This window comes from Sturnira hondurensis, unplaced genomic scaffold (assembly GCF_014824575.4).
Source record: "Sturnira hondurensis isolate 20B ecotype Veracruz unplaced genomic scaffold, ASM1482457v3 Scaffold0022215, whole genome shotgun sequence".
NCBI lineage: Eukaryota > Metazoa > Chordata > Mammalia > Chiroptera > Phyllostomidae > Sturnira > Sturnira hondurensis.
In genome coordinates, this window is record NW_028094846.1 from 13,645,016 (window position 1) to 13,658,538 (window position 13,523).

Below are 13,523 nucleotides of genomic sequence, written 5' to 3' on the forward strand. Positions count from 1 at the left end.
GAAATTGTTTAAGAGTTGATTCTAAACCAAATGATGCAAAGAGGGTGTGTTAGAATGGTCAGGATGCTGTATCTTGGAAGAACCAGCATGTATCCTGATGATTCGTAATGAGGAGCAGTGTGCTGGCCTGCTGGATCCTGAGGGAAACCCCGTCTTTCACTCAGTTCCACCGAACATCGTGGGGGAAGAACAGAACGTCTCTGTCCTCATCAACCAGGCTGTGGAGCTGCTGTGTCGGAGCGATGCTGTCCCCTCCCCTACTCTGATGTGGTTAAAGGACGGCCGCCCCTTGCTGAAGAAACCGGGCCTCAGCATCTCTGAAAACGGAAGTGTGTTGAAGGTAAGGCTGTCGATTCATTTATTTCTTCTTAGATTGCTCCTCAACCCATGGCTTCAGTAGGTCCCCTATTAAACGTGCCTGTCTCTATAAACATTCTATTAATTTTATATTATAAAATTCTAGGGCCCCTCTCATTAAGGAGGTGTGTGATTTTTTTAAATGTTGGGCCTCGTCGTAAGATTTAAATATTTAATTTTCTATCCATGTTTGTAGCCAGAAGCCATTCAAACATGCTTCTAGGGAAGTATTATATTTTGAGGAATGCTTCATCTACAGTCATTCATGCAGCCAATCAGCAAATACCCATTTCTAGGTGTTCTACTTAGAGGTGCAGAAAAATGTAGGATGCATTTCCTGCCCTCAGTGTCTTCCAGTTTCACAAAAATATTTTAAAGACTTGCTGATTGCTCAGTTGAAAATGCAACAGATGCTATAAGTCTGAGTTAATGACCAAGCGGTTAGTATAGAGGGAGGTCAGCCGAAGGTGGGGTTGCGGTTGCCTGAAACGGTCTTGGAAGACTACTCGCATTTTTATGGGACAAAAGGCCTGATTAAAGGAAGCAAGCGAGCTAGTGTGGCTGAAACAGAGAATTTCACAGAGTGAATATTTGGAAGTAACTCTGACATGGTTGACTTGAGTAAAATAAGAACTAGCGATTAAAGCCAGCATGAGGAATGAAGATTCAGGAATGTTCCTGCAGTCTTAGTAATAACCCTATTCAGGAATTGAAAGAATGGCTGAGTGATCCGCCCATGGTTACTAAGTGGCTGAAAAGGGTTGTAAATACAGGAACATAGCTACAGAATCCATGCTGTGAACCACTCTACCTACCAGCTAGAAAAAAATTTTTACTGACCAGTAAGGACAGTCTAGAGAAATGGGTGATGGGGGTTAGCACACAGGAAACTGAGAAGCGTACACAGTGGGGCAGAAGCATGGGACAGAGTGGGAGGGAGTCTCAAGGTGTATGTTAGAGACAAGAGGGCAGAGACCTTGCAAATTTCGACCCTAAAATAATGGAGCTGTTGAGGAAGGAAAGTCCAGAATCACTGAGGGAAGAAAGTAGGATTGGTCAATTGAGCTACATAGGAAAAAAAAAAAGCAGCAAAGAACAGGCCCCTGCTCAGAGGCAGAGCCCGGAGTGCCAGAAGGCAGCTTGTGGAATTCACAAACCTTAATTCTCACTGAATGATAGGTAGAAAGCACTGTATGGCTGTAAGCCCCAGTACTGGCAGGGAAGAGCTATGCATGGTTAGAACTGTCTTAGCAAATTCAACAAAGTATAGCAGTTCATTTGTTCAGAGCATAGAGCCCACAGGCATTAAGAAGCCAGGAAGGAGATGATGGTGAAGCACTCCTGAGATTCACTTGAATCCCCACTGTGGAGGCCAGCTAGGCCCCTGAGCGTGTGCAGATCCCATTGAAGGGTGTAGAGAGAAGACCTCCAGGAATGGAAGCTTCTAGTGTAGCCCTGCTCTACGAAATACATTCAATGATAACTTTAACTCCAATGATGCAACTCTCTTGAATGTTTTAGCAATTGACTGCAAAATTATTTAGCAATCATCACGATGTTTGTTGTCCCCTCTTGAATTATCTTGCATTATTGTTTATACCTTGTTTATTATGTCTGGGTACTCTATATTGTCAACCAGATTGTAAATTCAAGTCATAAGCCATATATTACACTGTACTTTTTTTGTATTTTTAAAATATTTTATTTATTTATCTTTAGAGGGGAAGGGAAGGAGAGAGGGAGAAAAATATCAATGTATGGTTGCCTCTTGTGCGTCCCCTGCCGGGAACCGGGAACTGGCCTGCAACCCAGGCATGTGCCCTGACTGGGAATCGAACCGCGATCATTTGGTTCGCAGGCCTATGTTCAATCCACTGAGCTACACCAGCCAGGGCTGTACTTTTTTTGTATTTTTAACTGCTGAATGTCAGTGAACAATTGGTGAATGAGAATTGATGTGTGTTTCAGATAAATACATGGAAAATATTTACTGATACTCAATTATCTACCAAGCACCAAACTGGATACTAGGAGACTGAGACCAATTAAAAATAATGTTTGGCTTGAAGAGACTTACAAGCCCAGGGTGGGAGAAAAGATGTAGTAAATCAATAAAAAGGGTGTTATTTTACTGAACAATATCCTAGATGTATAAAGATTATATACATTAAAGCCTTAAATAACTTATTCAGAAATTGTTGGGGGGGTGCTATTTTGTCTGGATTATATTTAAAAGACCTTTCTAGGCTTTTAGTGACCAATATTAATGAGATTAAAATAAGGTATGACATAGACAAAAATTGTTGAATCTTGATAAGCATTGGATGTGTAGTCACCTATTTTATTATTCTCTCTACTATCATGTGTTTGAAAATATTCATAATACAAATGAAAAACAAGAGATTACAAATAGCATTTATATTAGATTGGCCAAAAAGTTCTTTTATTTTTTTTATATGATTGCTTTAGGAGTGCTTAGTTGTTTTAGTTGAAACAATTTGGTTAGATTGTATTGTGACAGCTATCATATGAGCATGCATTAAACAAAACATCAAAGTTGGTGACTTTTTAAAAATACTTTTTAAAAAAGATTTTGCTTATTTACTTTTTTAGAGAGAAGAGAAAGGAGGGAAAAAGAGAGGGAGAGAAACATTGATGTGTGAGAGATACACTGATGGGTTGTGTCTCACATACCCCTAAGTGGGGACCTGGCCCACAACCCAGGCATGTGTCCTGACTGGGAATCTAACCATTGACTTTTTGGCTTGCAGACTGGCACTCAATCCACTGAGCCACAGCAGCCAGGGCAAAATTGGTGAATTTTTATGCAGACATTTTAATAGTAAAGGTGGAAGAAAATATGCAACATTTTTTGGCATATTTCAAGAAAGGTAAAAATGCAATTGAAATGCAAAAAAAGGTTTATGCAGTGTATGGAGAAGGTACTTTGGCTGATTGAACATGTCAGAAGTGGTTTGTGAAATTTCTTGGTAATATTGACATTTTGGCCAAATACGTCTTTACTGTGGGGCATCTTATACACTGGAAGACATTTAGCAGCACTCCTGGCCTCTACCCACCAGAAGTCACTAGTGGGAGATGGCCTACATACTCAAAATATCCAAATCAATGGAATTACTGGTGAAAATGAAAAATGTGTCTTTTATTTTACAGAAAAAACTAAATGGCCTTTTTGGCCAAGCCAATAGAAAAGCCCCATTACTTATAAAATGGAAACTGGTTTTGAAGCCTGGTTTTCTTTTCAGATTGAAGATGCCCAGGTTCAAGACACTGGTCGGTACACTTGTGAGGCAACCAATGTTGCTGGAAAAACAGAGCGAAATTACAATGTCAATATCTGGGGTAAGTGTGATCAGTTCCTGAAAAGCGAATGATACAGTGGGGGGTTTAACCTTTTGTTCTGTGTGTCAACTATTAAAATGACATCCACTTAATTAAAATTAATCATTATACATAGATGAGTACTTAATCAGTAGGTTTTGGTGATGCTATACTGGCCTGAGTATCAGCTGCTATAATTAATTTTAGAATAACTATAGATCGTCTCCTTGAACCTAAATGCATCAATCACTATAATTTTCATGTGTAACAGTTCTCCTTTCCAGTCTGAGTGGTACCTTTTTAGCTTCTATAACCAGGGCCTTCTAATGATTGAGTCGTCTCCATGAATGGCAAATGGGTTGCTCAATTGAAAACAAGTGAAAAGGCCAGCTTATGCATGGGAATAATGTGTGTGTGAGAGACAGCGAACACATGTACTTGTGGGCAGGGAGCGGGACCACTATACTGACCCGTGTGACTGTCCTTGTTTGAAATTTTACCACGTTACCAACTAAGGTAATTCTTAGGATGGATCACAATGTTTTCATTGGCTGTGGTTGCCTGCTAATCATTAAAAACTGCTCCTGTTTCCCATACATTAATCACTTATGTGAAATGTTTCTTTAAAATCATTTGTAACGTGTTAAACCCTCTTAATTTTGTTGAGTAAATTATTGTGATCATGAGCTGAAATTTACCTTTATAAAACTTCATTGATTTCTTTTCTATTGTTGTTCAAGTACAGTTGTCTCCATTTTCACCCTACCACTTCATTTAAAAACACATTTTAAAGTAAAAATAGGTAGAGGACATAATTTGCTTCCAATGAGGAACAAATATTTTTTACACTATAATGGCATGCATTTATGTAGAAAACAACTTGTTCATTATAAATCACTATTATAATTTTTTAAAATATCTGGAGGAAGATTATGAGAAGTGCTATTATTCACTCTGCAAAAGAATTAATTTACTTTAAATAGTTAAATGTACTAGGTAGGAACTTTATATTTGTTATATATTGAATATTAGTTACATATCATTAACTTCCATTCCTACCTCCTTCCATCCTCTTTGTCCTTTTCTCCTTTATTTTTCCTTTTCTTCCTTTCTCATTTCTTTCCAATGAGAAAAGTATTCATATACAGACAAAACACTAACCTAGGTGTGTTTTGTCTTGGTAACTAGGTGTTACCAAGTAAAAAGGTTGTAAAAAAGAAAATTCGGAGTGACAATCAGTTAAGAAGTAAGGTGAAGAATTCATTTTTGATATGTTGTGTTGGAGACACCTCTTGGTGGTTCATGCAAAGCTGTCCTCCATGCAGTCAGAAATACAAGACTGTACTTTAGGAGAGAGAGAAAACAGTTGAAAAGGTAAGATTCGAAACATGAGTATATATGTAGCAGTTGAGGTCCCTCAGAAAAAGCGAAGAGAACGTGTACAGAAGAGCACTGTGTAGAGTGTGTGCAGAAAAGTGCTGTGTGGAATGTATACAGAATACTGTATAGAACAACTCTCTTGCACACCATATGAAAAGGGAGACAGACAAAGGGACCCCAAGTGGGAAACTGAGGAGGAACAAAGTAGTGGGAACACTGGGGTCAACTTGTGTCATACAAACTAAGGAAAATGATGTCCCAGAAGAGCATGGACACCAAATAAGTTGGACATGAATGGATGAGTGAGTGAATTAGTAATCACATACTGCCAAGAAGTCAAATTAGATATAAACTACAAAGTGTACTTTACGCATTTCCTCTTAATAGAGGAAAGCAGAATACAGTAGAAATAAGAATGAATGGGAAGAAAATGTTAAGATATCAAGGATAGATTCACTCAGAAATATTACAGTTTGCCTCTGTGTACTGGGCATTAAACCCTGTGTAGGTGTAGAGAGGTTAATGAGAAAAGACAATAGCACAGAACTTATATTCTGATGGTCTAGAAATAGCTCAGTAGCCAATTAAAATGAAACGTTCTAGGAGCTATCATAGGAAGTTTTTTAAGACAACATATCAAGGGCTCATGATAGCTAGTAGAGATTTTTAAGATGAGTAGCCGTTCAGTCAGTCAAGAGAATGGAAGCCTTACGAGCGTGAAGAATAAGAACACTGTCTAGATTCAGTTAATGGAGCATCATTCTCTATGGAGCCGAGGGCGGTGCAGAGGAGAGCGAGAGATACTATATAGGCAAGGTTAAGTAAGTGGGGCACATTGAAGACGGCCTCTCAAACCAATTTTAAAAGATGGATTTGATTCTAAAGGCAGTATGATACTTGATCTGTACTTGAGGGAGAGAGCGGATCAATTCTAGAAGTATTTAAGGAGTTGGATTAATAGGATTCATTGGTCAGTGAAGGAGAGGTATGGAAACAAGAAGAGTAAAGGATGGATGTTGATCAGAGTTGGCCAGCTGGGCTGTATGGGTGGTCGTGTCCTTCCCTTAGATGGGGAACAAAGGCGACTGAGTTTATTGTGAGGTAAGTCAGCTTTGACAGTGCCTTTAGGAAGGCATCCCATTTGAGGGGTTAAGTGAGTAGTCAGAGGGGGTCTGCATTACAGGCACATGTTTGCCAGTGTGTGTCTCCAGGGAAGCCATGGGCATAGAGGAGGGCAGCGTTTAGCTTGGCAATCATGATTTTATCACAGTGGTAATTCATGTAATTGCCGTTTTCTTCTGCAGAACTTTTCATCTCTTGGTACCTGTGATGACAGGGTAAACGATGAGATTCATCCAGGATAATTGTGTTACCAGATAGGAAGGGCAGCAGTACAAGGCAGTTGAGAATATTGGCAAAGGAGTTGTTCAGAATATTGCAGTTGGAGGCAGGCTACGCAATCTAGGGTAGATACCAGGTCTGCGTCTTGGATGATATTCCTTGCCTCTGTTCTTTACTATGTATTATATGCATGTTGTTTTCCCATTCTATTCAGCATCTGATGTATGTATCAGAAGGACTGGGTTAAGTTTAAACTTGGTGACATAGTTTTTTGGTGCAAGACGTCTAAATATCTGTAATAAATTAGCTTCCTTTTATGCCACTCAAAATATTTTAATACTTAAGTTTCTATCTGTGAAAATGGCAAGTCTGCTATCAGAGAATTAGTGTACGTCTTACAGTCGACTTTTACTGTTTTGTTGACATGCTAACCTTGAGTGCTGATTATTTTCTGGGTCATGTGAGTGCAGTCTTTTTTAAAAACATGGGAAGTTGTCTATGGCCATACCACCCTGAGCATGCCCAATTTTGTTTGATAAAAACATGTAAAGTATTAGGGAAATTTTACATTAAGTGAGTGTAAAAATAGTATTTAGCATTTTTTTTATATTTCAGTACCACCAAGCATTTATGGTTCTGATGAACTTGCTCAGCTTACAGTCATTGAAGGGAATCTCATTAGTCTCTTATGTGAATCAAATGGTATTCCACCCCCAAATCTCATTTGGAAGAAGAAAGGTAAGTTTTTATCCTTTCCCATTCATAAAATTAAACATAATATTAGATGAATATATACTTTATCTGACAAACATGTTAATTTATTAACAAATTTGGGGGGGGTTGCATACTAAAATACTGGACAGCGTAATTAAATATTAAATGTGCAATGTGATACTTCTGTACTCTCCAGCTGAAAAATCTTCAGTTTTGACACTGTCCCCCAGAAAAAAAATTCTGCATGGTTCTTTGATCAAATACACTACAGAATAGCTGTAATGATCAAGAATTTATCATTCTGCCCTGGCTGCTATGGCTCAGCGGATTGAGTGTGTGCCTGCTAACCAAAGGGTCGCCAGTTCGATTCCCAGTCTGGGCACGTGCCTGGGTTGCAGACCAGGTCCCCAGTAGGAGGTACACAAGAGGCAACCACACATTGATGTTTTTCTCCTTCTCTTTCTCTCTCCCTCCCCCTCTCTAAAAAAAATAAATAAAATGTAAAAAAAAGAATTTACCATTCAAAGAATTATTATTTTTCTTTAAAATAAGATTAAAAACTTATTTTCTAAAGCAAACAGTTTTGCTGTATATGTGACAGTTTCTTAACATGTATTAAGATTAAATTCTGCAGGCCCTGGCTGGTGTAGCTCAGTGGATTGAGCACGGGCCTGCTAACTACACAATCGAGGTTCGATTCCCAGTCAGGGCACATGCCTGGGTTGCAGGCCAGTTCCCAGCAGGGGACTCACGGGAGGCAACCATACATTGCTATTTCTCTCCTTCTCTCCTTCCCTTCCCCTCTAAAGATAAATAAATAAAAAATATTAAAAAAAGATTAAATTCTGCAGTTGAACATATTTTCAATTTATTCATCAACAAATATTTGTTTCCATGAAGTATCAGACCGATCATGTAAATGTGTAGCTCATTTTAAAAATCATTTTTTGTTTTCCTGTTTTAAGATTTATTTTTTTTGTTGTTTTTCTAAGTATGCTTTCTTTCAAATGCAACATTGGTTGAAAAATGGCCAAAATCTTGTAGATTCTCTTGGTAAACATTTTCTCCTCCGTCTTTTTCCTCTCTCTTCCTTGCCCTTCATCCCCCTCCAAATTCCCTTCCTTCTGCCCCTCCTTCTGTTTTGTGTAGTATCCCTTTACAGTGTCATGCAGTGCTTCGTGTTTTTGCCTCACGCCCTGCCGCTTGGTTTTCCTCGTAGACTCCCAAGTGCTGGCTGACGCTGCAGGGCGAGTCCGAACCTTATCCGGAGGCAGACAGTTGCAGATTTCCATTGCTGAGCAACCCGATGCAGGGCTGTACACGTGTGTGGCGTCGAATGTTGCTGGAACTGCAAAGAAGGACTACCACCTGCAAGTGTACGGTAGGTTATGGACTAGCCGGGCTTTGGCGTGATTTTCTTTTAAATAGTTCCATCTTTCCCTTTTACTTTTCTTTGTAACTTTAAAATCCATTCCAAGTTATAGGGTTATAATATATGTATCATAAGACCCAGATGTTTAAATTGTACTGACATGATCAGTGAGCTGTTACTCATTTGTGGCCAATATCCCTAATGAACATGAGTGCAAAAATCTTCAACGAAATATTAGCAAACCGAACTCAACAATACATTAAAACGCTCATATACCGTGATCAAGTGGGATTTATTCCAAATATGCAGGGATGGTTTATCATTCACAAATCAATCAGTGCGATGCACCACCTTAGCAAAATGCAGGAAAAAAGCTATATACTCATCTCAAAACAAGCAGAAAAAGCATTTGACAAAATTTAACATTTACTTATGATTTTTTAAAAATCTCAAAAGCGTAAGTATAGTAGGAATATATTTACCTGAACGTAGTGAAATAAGCCAGACCAAAAAAAAGACAAACACCATATGATTTCACGTCTATGTGGAATCTAAAAACCAAAATCAATAAATAAACAAAATAGAAGCAGACTCATAGATGCAGCGAACAGACAGAGGTTGCCAGGGTTTGAAAAGGGATTTTGGTGAAAAGGTGAAGGGATTAGGAACTACCGATTGGTAGCCACGAAATAGTCCCAGAGATGTAAAGTACAGCATAGGAAATATGATCAATAATGTAATAACTACAATATTATCGATCATATCAGTGATCATATGTGATCATATCAATCACACCATCAGTGTGGTGCCAGTTGGGTACTTGAAATAGTGAGGGGACCACTTTGTAAAGTATATGGCTGTCTAACCACTATGCTGTATGCTGCAACTAATGCAAAATAATATTGAATGTAAACTGTAATTGAAAAATAAAATTTAAAAGAGAGAGAGAGAATGATTAGACATTGCCAGGGCTTTGCAGGAAGGGAAGGATACGTAGGCAAAATTCAAAGGACTTGAGGGCAGTGAAACTGTTCTGAATAATGTTGCAATGGAGAATACATGTCACTATATATTTGTCAAAATCCATAGGATGCACAACACCAAGGATGAGTCATGGTGTAAACTGTAGACCTTGAGAAATCATGATGTATCCATGTCCTTCATCAATTTAAACAGATGTCCCGTTGTATTGCAGGATGTTGATATCGGGAAGGTGCAGTTGTCAGGGGCAGAGTTCATGGGAACTCTGTATTTGCTACACAGTTTTGCCGTAAACCTCAAACTGCTCTAAAAAATAAAATCTATTTTAAAAAATGAATTTAACTTTGGCTGATGACAATTCTTATGTATGTTTCTCTCTACCTCTTTTTTTTTTTTTAAATCCAGTTCGGCCAACCATAGCCGACAGCGGCAGCCACCCTACTGAAATTACGGTGACTCGAGGGAAGAGTATTTCCTTGGAGTGTGAGGTGCAGGGTATCCCTCAGCCGACGGTGACCTGGATGAAAGATGGCCGCCCCTTGACCAAGGGAAGGGGAGTGGAAATACTGGATGAAGGCCGCATCCTTCAGCTGAAGAACGTTCATGTCTCTGACACAGGCCGTTATGTGTGTGTTGCTATAAATGTAGCTGGAATGACTGACAGAAAATATGACTTGAATGTCCATAGTAAGTATAAAGAAGCCCAGGAAGCCCATCCGTTGGCTGATACAATCTATAGCATCCTGGATAGGAGAGATAGGCCTTGAGGGTTGAGTCTGTCATGTATAGTCTATTATTTTCTACATAGGCACCACTTCTCTGCTCATTACCTACCCTCCTCTACCTGACCTCCTATTTCTTACCATGCTTAAATAAGCATGTACTAGATACTCTTTTAGGAAAGCGATTCAGTGATATCCCAATTAATATTCTCTGATTCTGTGTTTTCCAAGTGGGCTGTCTTGGCTACTGTAACCCTAGGTTCTTAGGAACTTACTGACTCAGCATCAGTTGGTCATGACTTATACTGAAGTCAGCTTTAATATTCCGATCGGTGAGTCATAAATGTCATTAGGAATAGACCAAGCATGTCTGTTTCGGGGATACCTATATAATATGGGTTGCAATTTTTAGATCTGAAGAAAGAATGGTAAATTTGATAGACGTAGTCATAACTTGAATCCAGTTAGGACTGGCGTGAAGTCTGGTATTCGTCTCTGCTGTTTGCAGCTGCTGTGTGAGGCAAAGGTAATGAAATCAGAAGGGAAAAGAGAAACGGAACCAATCTGAAGTATCTTTTTTGTTAGGTTACTTTTAATATTTAGGATTAGAATAATTTGTTAGAAAATCCTGCCTATAAGAAGGCCATGAGTCTGTATTAGCGATTTATCAGAAAAAATGAGTGACTCATGGAAAATCATTCACCTCCACTGGAATAACAATATCAAAGTCCTTCATTGCTATTAGTGGGGAGGAAGTGACATTTTTACTTCAGGGAATGTCACACTAAAATACTACCACTACTAATTATAATAATGCCCTCGATCTGATTGCTTGTTTGTTGACTGTTGACCAGAAAAAGGAAGTCTTGTTATTAACAATAAACTGTTTAGGGTTTGATGTTTGATATATATGAGCTACCTTCCTTTCCATTTCCCGTTTGTTTTGTTTTTGCCTTACAGCCCCTCCAAGCATCATAGGAAACCATGGGACACCTGAGAATATCAGTGTGGTGGGAAAGAACTCGGTGTCCCTCACTTGCGAAGCTTCAGGAATTCCTTTGCCTTCAATTACCTGGCTGAAAGATGGCTGGCCCATCAGCCTTAGCAGTTCTGTGAGAATTCTCTCAGGTATCAGAAATTCTCAGAGTCTGGCAATCGTGTGGCCCCATTTTCTTCTTAGTTTCTCATTTCTTCCTGTCTTGTGTTTCTTTTTGATCTAGCTATTTACTATAACACCCACGGATGACGTTAAGAAAAAGAACATTTGGAAGGACATCAGAAACTCTATGAAAAGGGAAAATGTCTACATTAGCTGTAGGTTCTTTTACGAAAGAACGCTTGGCACTCACTTATGACCTAAATTATGGTGATGTCATGCTACAGTGAGTGTTAGCCAGGTGTTGAAGGACAAATACCATATGATCTCACCTTTAACAGGAAGCTAAACAACAAAACAAACAAGCAAGCAAAATATAACCAAAGACACTGAAATAGCGAACAGGCTGACAGTGACCAGAGGGGAGAGGGGAGGGAATTTTCAGGGTAAATAAGGGAGGGATTTAGAGGAACATATATAAAGGATAGATGGACAACAACTGAGAAGGGTGGAAATGGGAGGGAGGGGGGAGCACAGGGCGTGGGATGGGATGGGAGTAATAGACAGAAAACTGTACTTGAAAAATAATTAAATAAAAAAATTGGGAAAAAAAATAAAAATCCTAAAACATAAAAAAAAGAAAAGTGAAGAATTAAAAGAAAAAAACTAAAATGAAAACCAGAATCTATAGAGACTCATGTTATGTAATATACCTCCATAAGCAAGTATTCCACCTTATTCATGACTCTCAGCTGAGTGAGTTTTATATTTACAAGATAGAATGGTTTACTGTGAGCTAGGACTTTATTATTGTTAAAGAGATATTCAACTTATTCCTCATTTGATTAAATAGGAAATTGCATTAGTTTCTCCTTTATGGATCAGTCTCAGGGGACAGAGGTGTCTCGGGGCATGCCACAGAAATCTACACTTGGCCACTTTTAGTATTGACTTGGATATGCACAGAGAAAATATTCTTGGCAAGTCCGTGGTTAATAAAAAGCTCAGGGAGACTTCCACCAAGATGGAGGCATAGGTGGAAACACTGTGCCTTCTCCCACAACCAAGTTTGAATACAACAAGAGTTTTGGAGAACTAGGACACACTCAAAGACCAGAAAATGGAATTATACGGAAGTCAGACAACTACGAACCGTTCAACTGGGACGGTAAGAGGGGCAGAGCCAGCAGCGGAGCTGGGTCGGGTAGGACAGATCCCCCGACCTAGGTGCGCAGGCAGCCGGGAACCAGTCGGGGTGCGGGGCAGACTGACTGACTGATCCACCAACCATGAGAACAAATGTCGGAGACTTTCAGGGATTCAAAGATGTTAATTTATTGGCCAAGTTATTTATCGCCTGCGCAGGGGCGATCCCTCCAAAGACACTGTGCCCACTGGGGGCTCGTCCGGGATTCGCGCCCAGCGCTTACAGCTAAGTCCTTATATACAGGTCATCAAGCAGGCGTTTTTGCACAGAGGCAGATTATTGGCTTACAGGGTCCACACGGGAGAAAAAGGGTGGGGTCTGACTCAACTGGAAGGGAAATTTTGAAACTAAACAGATGGCAATCAACTTACAGGGTCTCTGCTAGGGTTTCAGGCTCCTTGGGGCTGAGGCCATTGTTCTTGTTCCCAACATTCCCCCGTTTTCTTTTGGGGTATGTCAAACCTTTGATTCTTCATCACTCGGGAGGATGGTGTAGGGTTGGGAGAGTACCATTAGCTTAACTATTTCTATTCTCTCCTTGATGAAAGCAAGTACTTTATTTAAGATAATAGGTCCTGTTGTGACCACTAATAAGAGTACTAGGAATGGTCCAGCAATGGCCGATATAAGGGTGGTTAGCCAAGGGGACGTTTTGAACATAGATTCATACCAATTAGAACTTTCTTCTTCTCTATTTCTATCTTTTAACCTTTTGGTGAGTGTTTTGACATTTTCTTTAATTATTCCAGAGTGGTTAGCATAAAAACAACATTCTTCTCCTAATGCAGCACATAACCCACCTTGCTGGAGGAGGAGGAGGTCTAGTCCTCTCCTATTCTGTAAGGCTACTTCAGCAAGGGAGTCTACTTGGTGCTCTAGATATATTATTTGATCTTGTAGGAGGGATATGTCCTTTGAGAAAGTTTGGGATAATTGCCTGAGGTTGAGCTCCCCTTGTATGAAAGCCCCCGCCCCTACAGCAGCGGAACCTACAATCCCTATAGTGGCTAC

The 13,523-nt window shown here is 39.5% G+C and overlaps 1 protein-coding gene across 2 annotated transcripts in view; it reads left to right on the forward strand.

Moving 5' to 3' along the window:
- Positions 1 to 13,523, forward strand: part of HMCN1 (hemicentin 1) — a 411,512-nt gene that overhangs the window by 271,331 nt on the left and 126,658 nt on the right. For both annotated transcript variants that reach the window (XM_037034954.1, XM_037034953.1), the window contains exons 41-46: positions 165 to 340; positions 3,624 to 3,720; positions 7,036 to 7,158; positions 8,354 to 8,515; positions 9,893 to 10,174; positions 11,170 to 11,337. In XM_037034954.1, the coding sequence (XP_036890849.1) occupies positions 165 to 340; positions 3,624 to 3,720; positions 7,036 to 7,158; positions 8,354 to 8,515; positions 9,893 to 10,174; positions 11,170 to 11,337 (1,008 nt within the window). The remainder of the gene's footprint in view (positions 1 to 164; positions 341 to 3,623; positions 3,721 to 7,035; positions 7,159 to 8,353; positions 8,516 to 9,892; positions 10,175 to 11,169; positions 11,338 to 13,523) is intronic.